The sequence below is a fragment of the Amblyomma americanum genome, chromosome 2 (genome assembly GCF_052857255.1).
Source record: "Amblyomma americanum isolate KBUSLIRL-KWMA chromosome 2, ASM5285725v1, whole genome shotgun sequence".
In the NCBI taxonomy this organism is placed as follows: Eukaryota; Metazoa; Arthropoda; class Arachnida; order Ixodida; family Ixodidae; genus Amblyomma; species Amblyomma americanum.
The window spans coordinates 139,680,136-139,693,677 of NC_135498.1; the positions used below are offsets into that span (position 1 = coordinate 139,680,136).

Below are 13,542 nucleotides of genomic sequence, written 5' to 3' on the forward strand. Positions count from 1 at the left end.
AAGGAAAAACACACGCGCACAGCACTGCACACAACAGCTGGGGTGGGGTGCCCAGCTAATAAATGTATCCTTCAAAATTAGAAAATTGATTTTTGGGGGGAGGGAAATGGCGCAGTATCTGTCTCGCATATCGGCCGACACCTGAACCGCGCCGTAAGAAAAGTGATAAAGGAAGGACCGATCGTTATAGGCACTAGGTGGAGGTTCCAAGTTTGTGACCCCAGTGGCGGTGGCCGCCGCCCGTGGGCGCCCGGATAAGGATTGTTGGGCCTGTAGGTTTTCGACCACCTGGGGACCTTTAAAAGCGTACTGACATATCACAGAACACTGGCGCCTTTTGCGTTTCGCCTCCATCGAAACGCGGCGGCCGGGGTCGGGTTCGAACCCGGGTACCAGTGAGCCAACGCCGCGGACATAGTATTTATGCTTCACAGCGTTCTAGACTGATAATTTTTAGAAAAGTAAGAGCGCAAAACTTGCTCCCTCGGTCAGTGGAATCCTCAATCGCGCTTTCAGGTACGTGGCGGTCTTGAGAGAGAGAGATGTGTTCTGCATGCATTAACACTGACAGCTTTTTGGCAGACACGCGGTACTGCAGCAAAAGGCCGCAGCGTTAATTGGGTGGCTAACCTCTCGCGATCAACCATTAATTTAACCCCCACCACCAGCCAGGGTGGCAGGGTGGGCGCGCTTCATATATGTTGTGTGCGCAACGCACTTAACATTAGAGACGCCAAGCGGCGTCTACTTGCCCGATACATCAGAACTTTCTCACTCTAACCAGATTCAGCAGTACACTCTAATCCCGGTAGCCCATAAAGCTACCTATATAGGAGTTACACACAATAAATGCGTCTAAAATAAGCGTTACAGCGCGAGTGTTTTTGATGTTTTGATTATTCTTGACCGATGCATAGGTTACAATGACTCAAGAGGTGCGCTTTATATGTTACTGTTGAAGGAGCTGCCTTGTAACCCATAGAAAAAAATGCCCAAAATCGGTTTTTCTGGTTTTGTAACCGATAAAACGCACCTCTTAGATTACGGTAACCTATAATCGGCGCGGCGATCCCGTTGAAACGAAAAAAAAAAAAACAAACCTTGTTTCTTTTTCAAGGCCACTGCATGCTTTTCCCGCCATGCGACGCATCCCGACAAGACGGAAGGCGGGGAAGCCGGGTCGGCTGTTCTCTCGCTGCCGCCATCTTTTACCACTTGCATTTGCATTGCGGAGCCCGCGAAGCGGGTCTTCTTTTGTGCGCACCGCTGCAAAGCAAAAAGCGTGTTAGCATGTGCATCGCATATGCGGAATGAAGTAGAAGCTTATCCTGCGCGTCGTGTTATGGCACGTTTTAAATGATAATTCCAGCGACATAAGCTCGGTGCATGATTTTTAGCAAGGAAGCATAATGTAGTTGTGTTATTGTAAGGTTAAATATCGTCCAATTAGGCCCTTTAACAAGGATTGGAAATGTTGTGATAGGACTTCTTGCATGTTACGTCCATAGAATGCGGAGAGGATTGGATCTCAGTAAAGAGAGGCCGGAGGTAGCGAAAAGATGCCAGCGACACGGATGACATCAATTTCGAGACCATGTGCGCATCGGAGCTGTCAAGCGCGGGGCTATACCGAGCAGGCACGCGCGCACTCAAGAGTCCACGAGATGGCGCAAGAGAGTTCATTCTCACTTCCCGAGACCGATAGTGTGTACGGAAACTGTGCGTAGCCTCTCCGTGGGAGCTTCGCTACTCTGTCCGCCTTTCGCTTGCGGCAGCACGGTTGGCGCGGGCCGCGTGCGCAGCTCTCAGAGAGAGGAGCAGGAGAAGGAGGAGGAGAATAACCGCGAAGGCTCTCGCCAAAGATGCGCCATCTCGTTTCACGAGTGGACGATGGGACAGAAGTCAAGATGGCTGCCAGCATCAGGGAGGTGTTTGGCGTCTTGCGCGGGCGGTGCACTGAAGATAACTGTGACTGCCCGCAGTACATGGTTTTGCCGGAATTGAAACTGAAGTGCGAGTACTGCGAACACTGCCCGGCAGTGCACGGGAAGATAAACGAGATCGGTGAGTACCTTTACGTGGATTTTTACCTCGTGGTTACTTATGTTGTTGTAGCAAGCTTGTTTGCACGTGAACAAAGGGGGGAAATTGAGCGCCTTAGTAGAACTCTGTGTAGCGCATCTCTTGCTTTGCTTGCGTGCATTATTGTGCGCCAAGTGCGACTTCGTGAGTAAACCTTTCGGATGAAACCGGGAGCTCAGCAGCTCGACAGGGAACACATGTGCGGGATTCCTGTTGTTCTGTTTTCACTCGTGGCATAGTGACTGCGCCGCCTTTGACTGCGAGTATTGTGTATGTTACGAATGGCGCAATGCTGCCAGCCCAATGTCGACTTAATTGAGCCTCACGTTTCGGAAGCAGCGAGCCTTCTTCTCCAGGTGTCTTTATGATAGGCTGCACTATGGAGCACTAATTTGTGTTGGAGGAACAGTCGGTGAAGGGTGGCTGGGTGGCGTTGCACATGAGCGAAAAATCCTTTTCCTTTGGGCACAAAGTGTCTGCCTCCCTATCAAACCAGAGGTCACCTAAGGACCAAAATCGATGTCCAACCTAATTCGACTATGTGAACACATCTGACCTCGGCCGATTTGGACCAAAGTCGACCTAATTGGACTGCGGCGGACACGGTGTCGACCTCCAAACTTGGCCCAGGACACTCCCAACTTTGTCTCACCCACCCCTAAAATTTGTTTTCGGCCGATGTGGAACAAAACCGATGTCCAACCTAATTCGAATATGACGAACACGGTGGTGACCTCCAAATTTGGGCCAGGCCACACCCAAATTTGGCCCATCCACCCCCGAAATATGATTTCGGCCCATTTGGACCAAAATCTATGCCCAACCTAATTCAACTACGGAGAACGCGTTAGTGACCTCCAAATTTGGCCCAACCACCTCCGAAATTTGACCTCAGCCGATATGGACCAGAATTGATATCCAGCCTATTTCGGCTATGGCGAACACGATGGGGACCTCCAAACTTGGCCTGCCCACCTGCGAAATTTGACCTCGGTTGATTTGAACCAAATTTATGTCCAGCCTAATTCGACTACGGCGAACACAATGGCGACCTCTAAACTTGACCTGGGCCGCTCTTAAATTTAGCCACCACAACCCCGAAATTTCGCCTTGGTCGATTAGGACAAAAATTGCTGTCCAGCCTAACTCGACTACGGCGAACACGATGGAGACCTCCAAATATGGCCCGGGCCATCCCAAAAAGGAAGGGTAGGCGCTGTCGCGTCTACTCTTAAAGCGAAGCTTAAGCGTCCTCGTAATTTTTGTAATGTTCAATCTACTATGTGCCTTAAATATATTTAGTTTAACAAAGTACACCGTAGGGCGAGTATATTTAGTAGCTATATTTATAACAGCATATCGAAATATAGGTAGGGAGCCGGCTGTATAATGGGCTAAGCTTTTTCCGCAATGAATTTCACCCTTGCAGCTGTACTGTTGGCGACGAAAAGGGCAATTTATCTTTCTAGTCTCCAGCGCAGGTTGCAGTGCCATTAGATTGCGGCTAACTCAGTCACAGCAGTTTTGAGAATCCCCGCGATAAGCATTTCTCACGTCATGTCATTTGAGAACTCGTACTTTTGCTTTCATGTGCTCTTGCCTGTGAAGCCAGTGTAGTGAATTTGTCAGAACTGCGCGCCGCGTTGTTGGAAACGCATGAAGACATTTTGACTCAGTAAACTGAGCGTCGCCTTTCTCTTGTTTGACATCACGAGATTGTGTTGTTTGCCGATTTTTTTTATCTAGTGTACGGTCTAGCTGGCACTCTGCTTTAATGCAGGTTCAATAGAAGCAACCACCAACGTTGATGTGCCAGCCGTCTCCACGCAAGAAACGGTGGGCGAAAATGGTCAGTGTGCCATCTATGCGCGACAAATTTTTGTTTTTTGTGAAGCTAATGTTCAAGGTAGATTAATCACGATGGTTTAGGGGAAAATATTGTGAAAAACGTGGATTCATCAGATGACCTTGTTCTCTAACCCCTCGCACAGGATCGGCATGTGTCCGAGTACGCCACCTCCGAAAAAAAAATAGAATCTCCCTCTGAACCACCAAAATGTGAAAATTTTGAACTGGCTTGCGCTAGACCAAAACTGCTGTCGAAGATAATTTGAATACGTTCAATTGTGCGGTGACTTCAATATTTATCTGGGCCTGCTCCAAAATTTGCCTTTCAGGACCCCCAAGATATCGCCCTGTCCGAATTTGACCACAATAGGTGTTTAAACATTTTTAGTATGACTAATTCAGTGCTGACTTCCAAATATAGGTGGGCCGCCTCCGAAAGTTGCCTCTCTGGGCCCTAGAAATTTGACCTGTCGAATTTCATCAATATTGGTGTCCAGCCTAATTTCAGTATGGCCAATTAAGTGGTGGCGTTAAAATTTAGGTGGGCCGCCTCCAAAAGTTGGCCCTCTGGTCTTCAAAAATTTGCCTTCATCCCAATTTGACTGAAATTGGTGTCCTACCTAATTTGACAATGGGCAACTGAGTGGTGACTTCAAAACATAGGTGGGACACCCGCACATTTGGCAGCTTATGCATTCTCTGCGCGTGGAAATTATGGAGCCTCATGTAGGAAGAGGCGAAAAGCGTCTTGCAGGAAGCAATCGCTTTGTGAGGTATAAACCACAGCAGAAGACTGCTTGCCCTTGCATAGAAAGCCATGATTATGCTGCCGCTCATGTGCCTATGCGCCAAATCCACTGGGGTCCATATAGAACTATTTCATGCTTATATCTACTCTCGAGTATGGGAGAGGCAGTAATTATGTTCCCGACAAGGTCTGCTGTGTTCGGTGTTGCTTGAAAGGCCGAGACTGTTTAGTACGCCTAATGTGCAGCAACGTATTTAGACCGACATCTGCTAGAAAATGCAAAGGCTTTGTCGTGTGTTGACAACACAGTGCAGTCCGTTTTTTTAATTTTGCAGGTTTTGTTTTTGTAGGGACCCAACTTCAGCTATAATATCCAATAATTGGTGGAGAATGCTTGTATATTTAATATTTTCTGAAAGACCTGGAAATTTTGTGTTACTCCTAAGCTAAAGAATTACTTTTTTTAGTGATTGCATAGTATGCTGTGGCTTTTCCAGGATATTGGGAATTATTTATGAAAATTTAACTGCATGCTCAAATTTGGGGGTGTTGCAGCATATCAGCCGTACCAGTTTCTGGTTGTCATGAAATATTTATTTGCATAAACTTTCAGATTGGAGTGATCACGGCATGCAAGGCGATCCACATTCTTCTTTTTTGGCGCCGCCTAGCACTTCACAAGGTGCGTCTCTTCACCAAACAGGAATGTGGCTTTACCTCATAGCACATGAATAACAGTTTTATTTATGTATATATCGTCTGCTGGATTGAAGGCATTTCCCCTTATGATGGCATAAGGTTCAGACGAAACACACAGTGTCCTGCCCCTTGTTGTGGGCAGCGTATGAAAACAATAATGATTTGAGTTCTTTATCTCGAAACAACAGCTGGCGGAATGGGCAGGAACGCTTTTTTTAGAATTGCTTTTCCACCTAGGTTGAGCTACAAATTAAAGTAGCTGCAGATAAACATTTACAATCTTTAAGAGTACAGCAATTTGAAATCCTGATCGATCTGATGTGGGACTTTCTGCAGTATACCTGCTTGTGCAATAATTTTGACTTTCATGCAATCAGCACAAATTTTGCAGTATACACTTTTCCTGCACCCTTACCGTACTCTCTCTCCTAGTTTAGCACTGATGGAAAATGCACATTTTATGCTGTGCCAGATCAAGCATACAAAATGCATGAAGTCAGATACAGGTATCTCACTTCAGTCATTCTCATGTCTACAGATACAGAAGAGGTGCACCATACCAACTCTGGCATGGAAGACGACAGCCGCATCTGCCAGCTCTCAAAACCGCCCACAAAGCCCAAGGTCAGAAGGCACACCTGCACTGCATGCAGGTTCACCAGAAGATACTTTTATGCATTTTCATGCCACATAAGAGATGTACATAAGAATAACGTAAAATTAGTATGTGTAAAGTGTCACAAATGGTTTCTCCGCATGTCACATTACAAGTTGCACATTGATAATGATTGCTCAAAAGCTGATGAAAGTAATGTTTGTGTGTACGTTGATATGAATGACACGCGGATTGGTGGGGCTCAGGCTGGAGGACATGCACCATGTATTACAACTGTTTGGCCTGCGAGTAGCTCCAGTGAGCAGCTGAGCCTTGAAGGTTTTGATACAGAGAGTTGTATAGAGGCTTCCGAAACGTCATCAAATTCACATTTGCTGACTAAGCTGTCATGTCTAGCACGACAACTTGAGGCACAGCACCGTTGCTCGAAAGCAGCTGTAGATGTTGTAGTAAACGGAGTGCAGGATATTCTGATGACCGCTGGTGTAACACTTGATGTTTCTGCTGTTAATAATTCTAAAGCACGCAAGGCAATGTACACTTCTCAAAAAATCTATGTTCCTCCAAAGGAAGTGATATTTCCTTCTGGAGAGAGAAAGGCTATTTTATTCCTTTAGGAGACCTACTTGAAAATTTGATGCACCACCCAAGCTTTTTGAGCCACTTTCAATCCAGAGTTGGTTCTTCAGAAAGCCATCTATTGAAAGATTTCACCGATGGCACTAGATTTCAAAACCACCCAGTTGTGCGCTCTCATGAAGAAAACTTGGTTGTAATGCTGCATTATTGTGATGACATTCAATTGGCAAATGTGATTGGTATGAAACGTGGTTTAAGAGGCAAACTGACAGTATTTTATGTCTCATTTGTTAACATCACACCATCTGAGAGGTCTAAAGTAAGTAACATTTTTCTTCTGGCAGTAGGAAAGTCAAAAGATCTGAAGTCAGCAGAAGCAAAAGGCAGTCTACTTGATGATTTCATTTCTACAGTTAATGATTTAGAAATGGGGTGCAAACTAAAGACATTGCATGGTGAGAACACATTTTTTGGATTCGTGCTTGCTTACGTTGGCGACTCTTTGTCGTGCCATAACATCGGAAGATTCAAAGAAGCATTTAGCAGGAATGTTCGCCTTGCATGCAGATCATGCATGTTGCCAACAACAGAATTTCACCTGTTTCAGATAGAGTGCCCACTGTGCACACAGGGCCAGTATGAAAACTGGTTGCTGCAGCTGGATACTGTTGACTCAAAAAAAAATCTAACTGAACTTTCTTCAAAATGTGGCATCAATTCCAGGTCTGTACTCGAGAAGATCACCCACTTTTCACTCCTGACAGATCTGTTGTATGACCCCATGCATATATTGCTGGAGGGCATTGTTCCCCATGAGTTGTCACTCTTTATCAAGTTTATTGTTAGAGATGCATCATGGGTCACCTTAACCCAACTCAACAATGTCATATCCCAGTTTTGCTTTCATGAACTTGTGAGCAAAAGTGACTATCCTCGACCTTTTGATCCAGACTGCAGTTTTCATTATTCAGCTAGTTCTAGCATTGTACTGATGTTGCACTTTCTTTTTATGATAGATAACTTTATGCCAGACTGTGCTGAGGATGAGCTACATTGTGAGTGCTTTCTGTTGCTATGCATCATCTCCCAGTTGTTGCTTTCACCCGTAATATCTTCAGATGCACTTGGGAATGTTGAGGATTTAATTGCACGCCACAGTGAACTTTTTGTGAAACTTTATGGCTCAGATCTATTCCGGCCGAAACTGCACATGCTCCTGCATATGACAACACAAATAAGGCGCTTTGGTCCTTCTCATCGTCACTGGACTATGCGATTCGAAAGCAAAAATAGCCTTCCAAAGTCGAAAAAATTTTGGAATTTTAGAAATATTCCACTATCAGTAGCTGACTATTTTCAGATGAAGATGTCTAGTGACTTGTGGGAAGGACCACATCGCCCTAAGGTAGCAAGTGCATACCACAACAGCGGTATACAATTAGGTATGCCTTTCATTTTGACTGCTGCCTTCCTTCGCTGTGGGTTAGAATCAAGTGAAGTCGGACAGGCCGCTACATCTGTGCCATTTGCTTTTGTTTCTAATGTGAAATTTTCTGTGTCCAATGTCATAGTATTTTCCAAAGATGGTGAGCAACTATTTGGTGAACTAGAAAGCATTGTAGTTTGGAAAGACAGCCTTTTCTTCGTGATGCATATATTGCTTAATGCCGCATACTCAAAGCGTGTGAATGCCTATGTTCTCATGAAAACTACACATTCCTTGGTCATCAATCCTGAATCCCTTTTCTATCCATGGCCACTTTTCACATATGCGAAACATGGTAAGCTTTACACCATTACAAGGTGCTTGCACGAGTCCCCACTTTAAGTGATTTTGCAGAAACACTGTATTTTTTTACAATTTGGAGTCTGCAGATGTAGTGTAAATTATTGTAATAAAGTAACTTTCTTCACCCCAGGAATTCTATGTTTGGCTTCTTCGAAACATGCCAGCATTTTCTGAAGGTGTGCAACCAGTCCTGTACGGAAAAATGGTTTCTGAAATCCAGCAAAAAAAGCTCTGCAAGCAGCTCCGTGCAGAAATTGCATTGTTTTTGGAGTAAGTGCAACTTTACTATGTGCAGAATGCAAGCTTATGAATGCTAATTTTTTCATCTATATGCACAGATTTTATTTGCTTTATATCTCAGCAAAATGCTATTGCATGCTTCCGATATTGTCCACATGTCTAGCATGTTTCTTTTCTTTCATCACCTGTAGTGAAAATGATCTTATAATGAGCAACAACACAGCAGAGTGCCGCTGGCTGTACAAGGCTCTTGGAGACGCACTTCTTACAAAGTACCCACTTCTCAAGTGGGATGATCCCCAACCGGGCAGCAATCTTCGTCGAACACGAAACCAGGTTTATGTGAGTCATTTATCTAGGGTGAGACTAAATGACCTAAAGGTAGGCATGTTTGGTATCCTGGTAGAAAGGGAGAATGATGCTTGTAATGAAATTAGAAGGCGAGGTTTTAATAGTAACAAACGTTAAATTATTCAACCAGGCATGCTGGCCTATCTGAAGACATGCAATATTCAGCCGTCACGGTGATTTTGTGTTGCAGAGTGTGTTCATAAGGAGGCTGTCAGTTGGAAGAAAAGTTCGGAGGCACAGGGAGAAAAAAAAGATTTTCCACCGTGGCTCAATCTCCCCCAGCCATTACAAAAGAGGATGCTGCTGCGGAGTTGCAGGTTTGCAGTTACACATTTGCTAATTAAAATGTCTCAGCATTTTAGCTCCAGCTGTGCATCTGAATTTGTGGTTGTTGTACATTGCTCACATTCATTTCAGGCCTTATCTTCAAGCAGCTTGAATGGTGTTATCTACGACATTGCAAGAATGAGGGTCCTACTTGAGATTACACTTCCAGACCGGCTAAAAACACACATGGACCCCCTCCCACAGTACTTCTTGGTGGAAGAAATTGTAAGCTCGCAACTGCTCTTGCACTGTGATATGGCACAAGAGTGTAAGATGTAATTCTGTCAGGCTTGAGGTTCCGAAAACAATGTGTAGAGTGACATCTCATGATTGCTTTGCTGAGTGTTGTAACATTATCTGCCAGGGTTGCCTAGAACATCTGGTCGGCCTAAATGATTCAGTAGCTCATAATGTTTTTCGTAGTCTGATGTGTCAAGCCATCAGCATCTCTTTTTCTAATTGCTCTACACCATATATTTGATCCTATAATAGGTTAGCCAAAGGTGTGGAAGAATCACATCTAGTGATTTCTAATATTGCAAAGTAGAGTACAAGAAATGAGTTTGTTCTTTGTTAATGAGTTACATATAGTGCCGAATAATGCTCATTTTGATCATTTGGTATTTTTGCAGGTCTGCATTGAAGTGGAACTTCGCTTTCATTCCAGTATTGTGGATCTTGAAAAAAAGCTTGCAACTGCTGCAGAAGTGTTCTCAGAGAAGGAGCAAAGAGAGTCCACCCTATTGGACCTTATGAAACACTTGCAAGGGAAGGTCACTCACAGTTTGGTAATAGACGTATGCATATGGAGGCTGTACTGGTATTCGTATCAGTAGCCATCCACTCGATGTTTTGAGAGCCATCCAAATTTTTGTTTCCTCTAATATTGCACATCTTTCAGTAGCAGGTGGATGCATGATGGGAGCACTGCAGTACAGACTTTCCAATATTTTATCTGTTGTGTTGTGTTGCAATAGGAGTTTTGTATGCATTTATAACGCATTCTGAGGAAGGATCTCGTGTTGACTGGGTCACTGAAGCAATTAACCTTATCATGGCTGGTTGTAGTTTTAACTGACTGCCATAAATATCATTAGGGAAATACCTTTTACTGCAGCAAGATGTGGAGTATGGATAACTTGTACCTGAAGGGCTGAAAAGTGCAAAGCATGGTATCATCAAATGCAAGAGTGCAGAAATGATGTAGCAAAAACCACTGCTTGTGTTGCTTCATGGCCTGGTGTGGCTAATTTCTTGTGCAGTGTTTTACGCGGTTGAAATCCTTGAATAAGTATATTTTAGTTATGGATTGCAAAGCAAGCAATGATATTTGCATGGGAACCTTTTGATAACTTACTAGTATTTTTCAAGTTTTCATTCTCATTAAGCAGGGTTTCGTATTTTCTTTACTGACCTCCCCCTGTAATGATGTCAACGACAGCAAGCACGAAACACTGCTACAGCCTATTTCAGAATTACATGATCGAAAAAGAATATATAGTCGCGGTCATAGGTGCGCGCTCTTTCATCTTTATTCAATCTCGCGAAAACAAATGCCTTTCAGCCATCGATACCCTCCCATTCCCTTGAGATGGCGAGGGCCACTATCACTTTATAATAATGCACTTGAAGCTAGCGGGCTCTTCGTCATAATCCACGAAACACTGCTACAGCCTATTTCAAAATTACATGATCGGAAAAAGAATATCCTGTTTTCCACTGCGCCTCACGTGCTTCCATTGAAGAGGTTTTCAACATTAATTTGGTGCAGCATAGCACTGCGAACCCGAAAGTAAATCTACGACTAAATCTTCTCAAGAGTAACGGAGTTGCTGCATCAGTACCAAATTTTTCTGGGCACTAATTGCGAATTATAAAAATAAAGCGATAGCGCGGGGGCTCCGAAAATACTGATTATGACGAAGAGCCCGCTAACTTCAAGTGCATTATTATAAAGTGATAGTGGCCGTCGTCATCTCAATGGAATGGGAGGGTATCGATGGCTGAAAGGCATTTGTTTTCGTGAGATTGAAGAAAGATGAAAGAGCGCGCACCTATGACCGCGACTATATATAGGCAGTCGGCCGCTGCCATGTTTAGATATGGGAGAGGGATATGAAAGAGGGAGAGAAAAGGGTACGGTGAAGGCGCTAACTTCTGAGCCTACCCTTCTTTATCTTCCCAGTAATTGGTGAATAGGCCGATCCCGTAGGAAATGTAATGTCGGGCGAACACATGGCGCGAGGCGCTGTTACTATGCATTACTTGGTCTTGCGCTTTTCATCCATCATGCCGGCTGGCGTACAATGCGTGTTTCCCGTGTCTATTCGCTTGCCGCCGTGATTTCCATTGCCTCAAGGCGTGAGGGTGCGTCAACAGCCTTGCTAAAGTTTAGATAGCTGAATGAGATTTAAAGATGAATTGTGTAATTGATGGTTTGGTTTGATGGGGTTTAACGTCCCAAAGCGACTAAGGCTATGAGAGACGCCGTAGTGGAGGGCTCCGGAAATTTCGACCACCTGGGGTTCTTTAACGTGCACTGACATCGCACAGTACACGGGCCTCTAGAATTTCTCCTCCAAAGAAATTCAACCGCCGCGGCCGGGATCGAACCCGCGTCTTTTGGGTCAGCAGCCGAGTGCCATAACCACTGAGCCACCGCGGCGGCCGAATTGTGTAATTGAGGTGCACCTTGTGCTTCCAATCTCCTTTAAAAATCTGCATAACAGGAGAGATAAAGCAGTGAAACGAGTGTACGATAAATCTTCCTCGCCTGTATGTCGCAACCATGACTCTTAGAGCACTATTAAACTGCTTCCTATGGGAGCAGGTAACTCACTTCTGTGTTAAGTACCTGTTTCTATTTTTTTGTAGGCGGCACTGCCGGCAGGCGAAGTACAAGTGATGGCGCCTCACATCTACACTTCCACGGACGGAACGTTTGTTTTTGCTGGCAGCCTAAACGAAGTCATCAGAGTGTCCTCAGGTGGCCTGCAGCGTGCATTAATTATTTGTCTTCTCATCTATTATGTCAAGAACTTGGAGTATCCCTCTGCTTTTTCACAAATTCTTTTCCTGGTGCAAAAAATAGTGCTGCCGGGGGAAATTATTGCTAGGGGCCTTGTTTCAGCGCGCCTGAGGAAGTTCCTGACGGTTTTGAATAAGATTATGTAAAGCTGTGGAGCTTGCGGCGAAGGTTTGTTAGTAATCTTTACACAGCCAAAGTCTGGCCCGTTCTCACTATGTATATTATTTTCAAGCAGTGAGGTTCAATAAAACAAATTGTGCCTCATACCATTTGTTCCTTTTTACACATGCACAACAGCGGCTTAACATTGAAGCGCGCATTTTACTACTGCGCAGTACAGTTATCTTCAACTTGGACGGGTCAAAGACTTATTTGTTGACACATTAACCCGCCATAGTGGTTCGAACCTCCATGGGACCTCGGCTACTGAGCCAGAGGTCTTATGTTCGAACCGAGCCGCGTTTCGGAGGTGAAACGCAAGGGCGTCAGTATGCATGAATGCATAAATTGAAAGAAGAAAATGAGAGTTAACATGTAACCTGTGAAATACTAAGATAGGACTAAGGTTGCTACGTAACTTGCAAAATATTCACAGCTGACGGTAAGATTGAGGGTTACCGCTTAACCTTTAAATTTCTGAAAAATGAAAGCAACGCTGAGGGTTACACAATAACCTGCATCCAGTTAATGGCAGACACCAAATTCAAAGGTACAGTGTAACTGCTAAAACGTATGCGGTACGCTGTAACTCTGAAAATTATCGGTGCACAAATTTGTGAAAGTGTGCACCTATATTAAGGGTTACCGGGATTAGAGTGTAGTAAAACCACAGCGAATTTTTATATCGCTAAAGTGCTCATGACAACCCAGTGCTGTGATTGAGCGAGTATATGTGCTCTCTTCGAGAGGTGTTTCAAAGCCCCTTTAAATTGTGACTGAGGTGTCCACTTTCCCAGGGGGCCAGTTATGCGCCTTTCCTTTTTTTGGAAGCTCCCTCTCTCTAGTGGATTCGGCACAGCTGCGGCTCGGCAACGTCACGTGGTTCTGCTCGGTTCAAGGCCATATGAAACACAACCCGAACCAGGTACGAACGGGAGTATTAAAGCTTTCGCTGTAGTGAAATTTAGGGGACACACAAGGTCCGCCTTAAGCGTATGACGCGATAGCGTTAATAGGTTAATATATGTAGAAATTGTCGTTCTAGTCTGTACATCCATACATTTCTGGGAGTCCTC

General features: G+C 44.5%; 1 protein-coding gene across 1 annotated transcript; it reads left to right on the plus strand.

Moving 5' to 3' along the window:
- The first annotated feature begins 1,907 nt into the window (after positions 1-1,907).
- On the plus strand, positions 1,908-8,400 carry LOC144120088 (uncharacterized). The gene is made up of 4 exons (XM_077652551.1): positions 1,908-2,064; positions 3,863-3,931; positions 5,916-6,009; positions 6,669-8,400. Exons 1-4 carry the CDS (start codon positions 1,908-1,910, stop codon positions 8,398-8,400), a joined length of 2,052 nt encoding a protein of 683 aa, XP_077508677.1.
- Positions 8,401-13,542: the final 5,142 nt, after the last annotated feature.

What these genes read in the sequence shown, in the direction of transcription:
- LOC144120088 (XM_077652551.1), top strand. Translation starts at nt 1,908, where the DNA reads ATGGCTGCCAGCATCAGGGAGGTGTTTGGCGTCTTGCGCGGGCGGTGC. An exon ending in AGAAACGGTGGGCGAAAATG is followed by an intron (nt 3,932 to 5,915) that starts GTCAGTGTGCCA and finishes TCATGTCTACAG; the next exon opens with ATACAGAAGAGGTGCACCAT. An exon ending in ACAAAGCCCAAGGTCAGAAG is followed by an intron (nt 6,010 to 6,668) that starts GCACACCTGCAC and finishes CTTTCAATCCAG; the next exon opens with AGTTGGTTCTTCAGAAAGCC.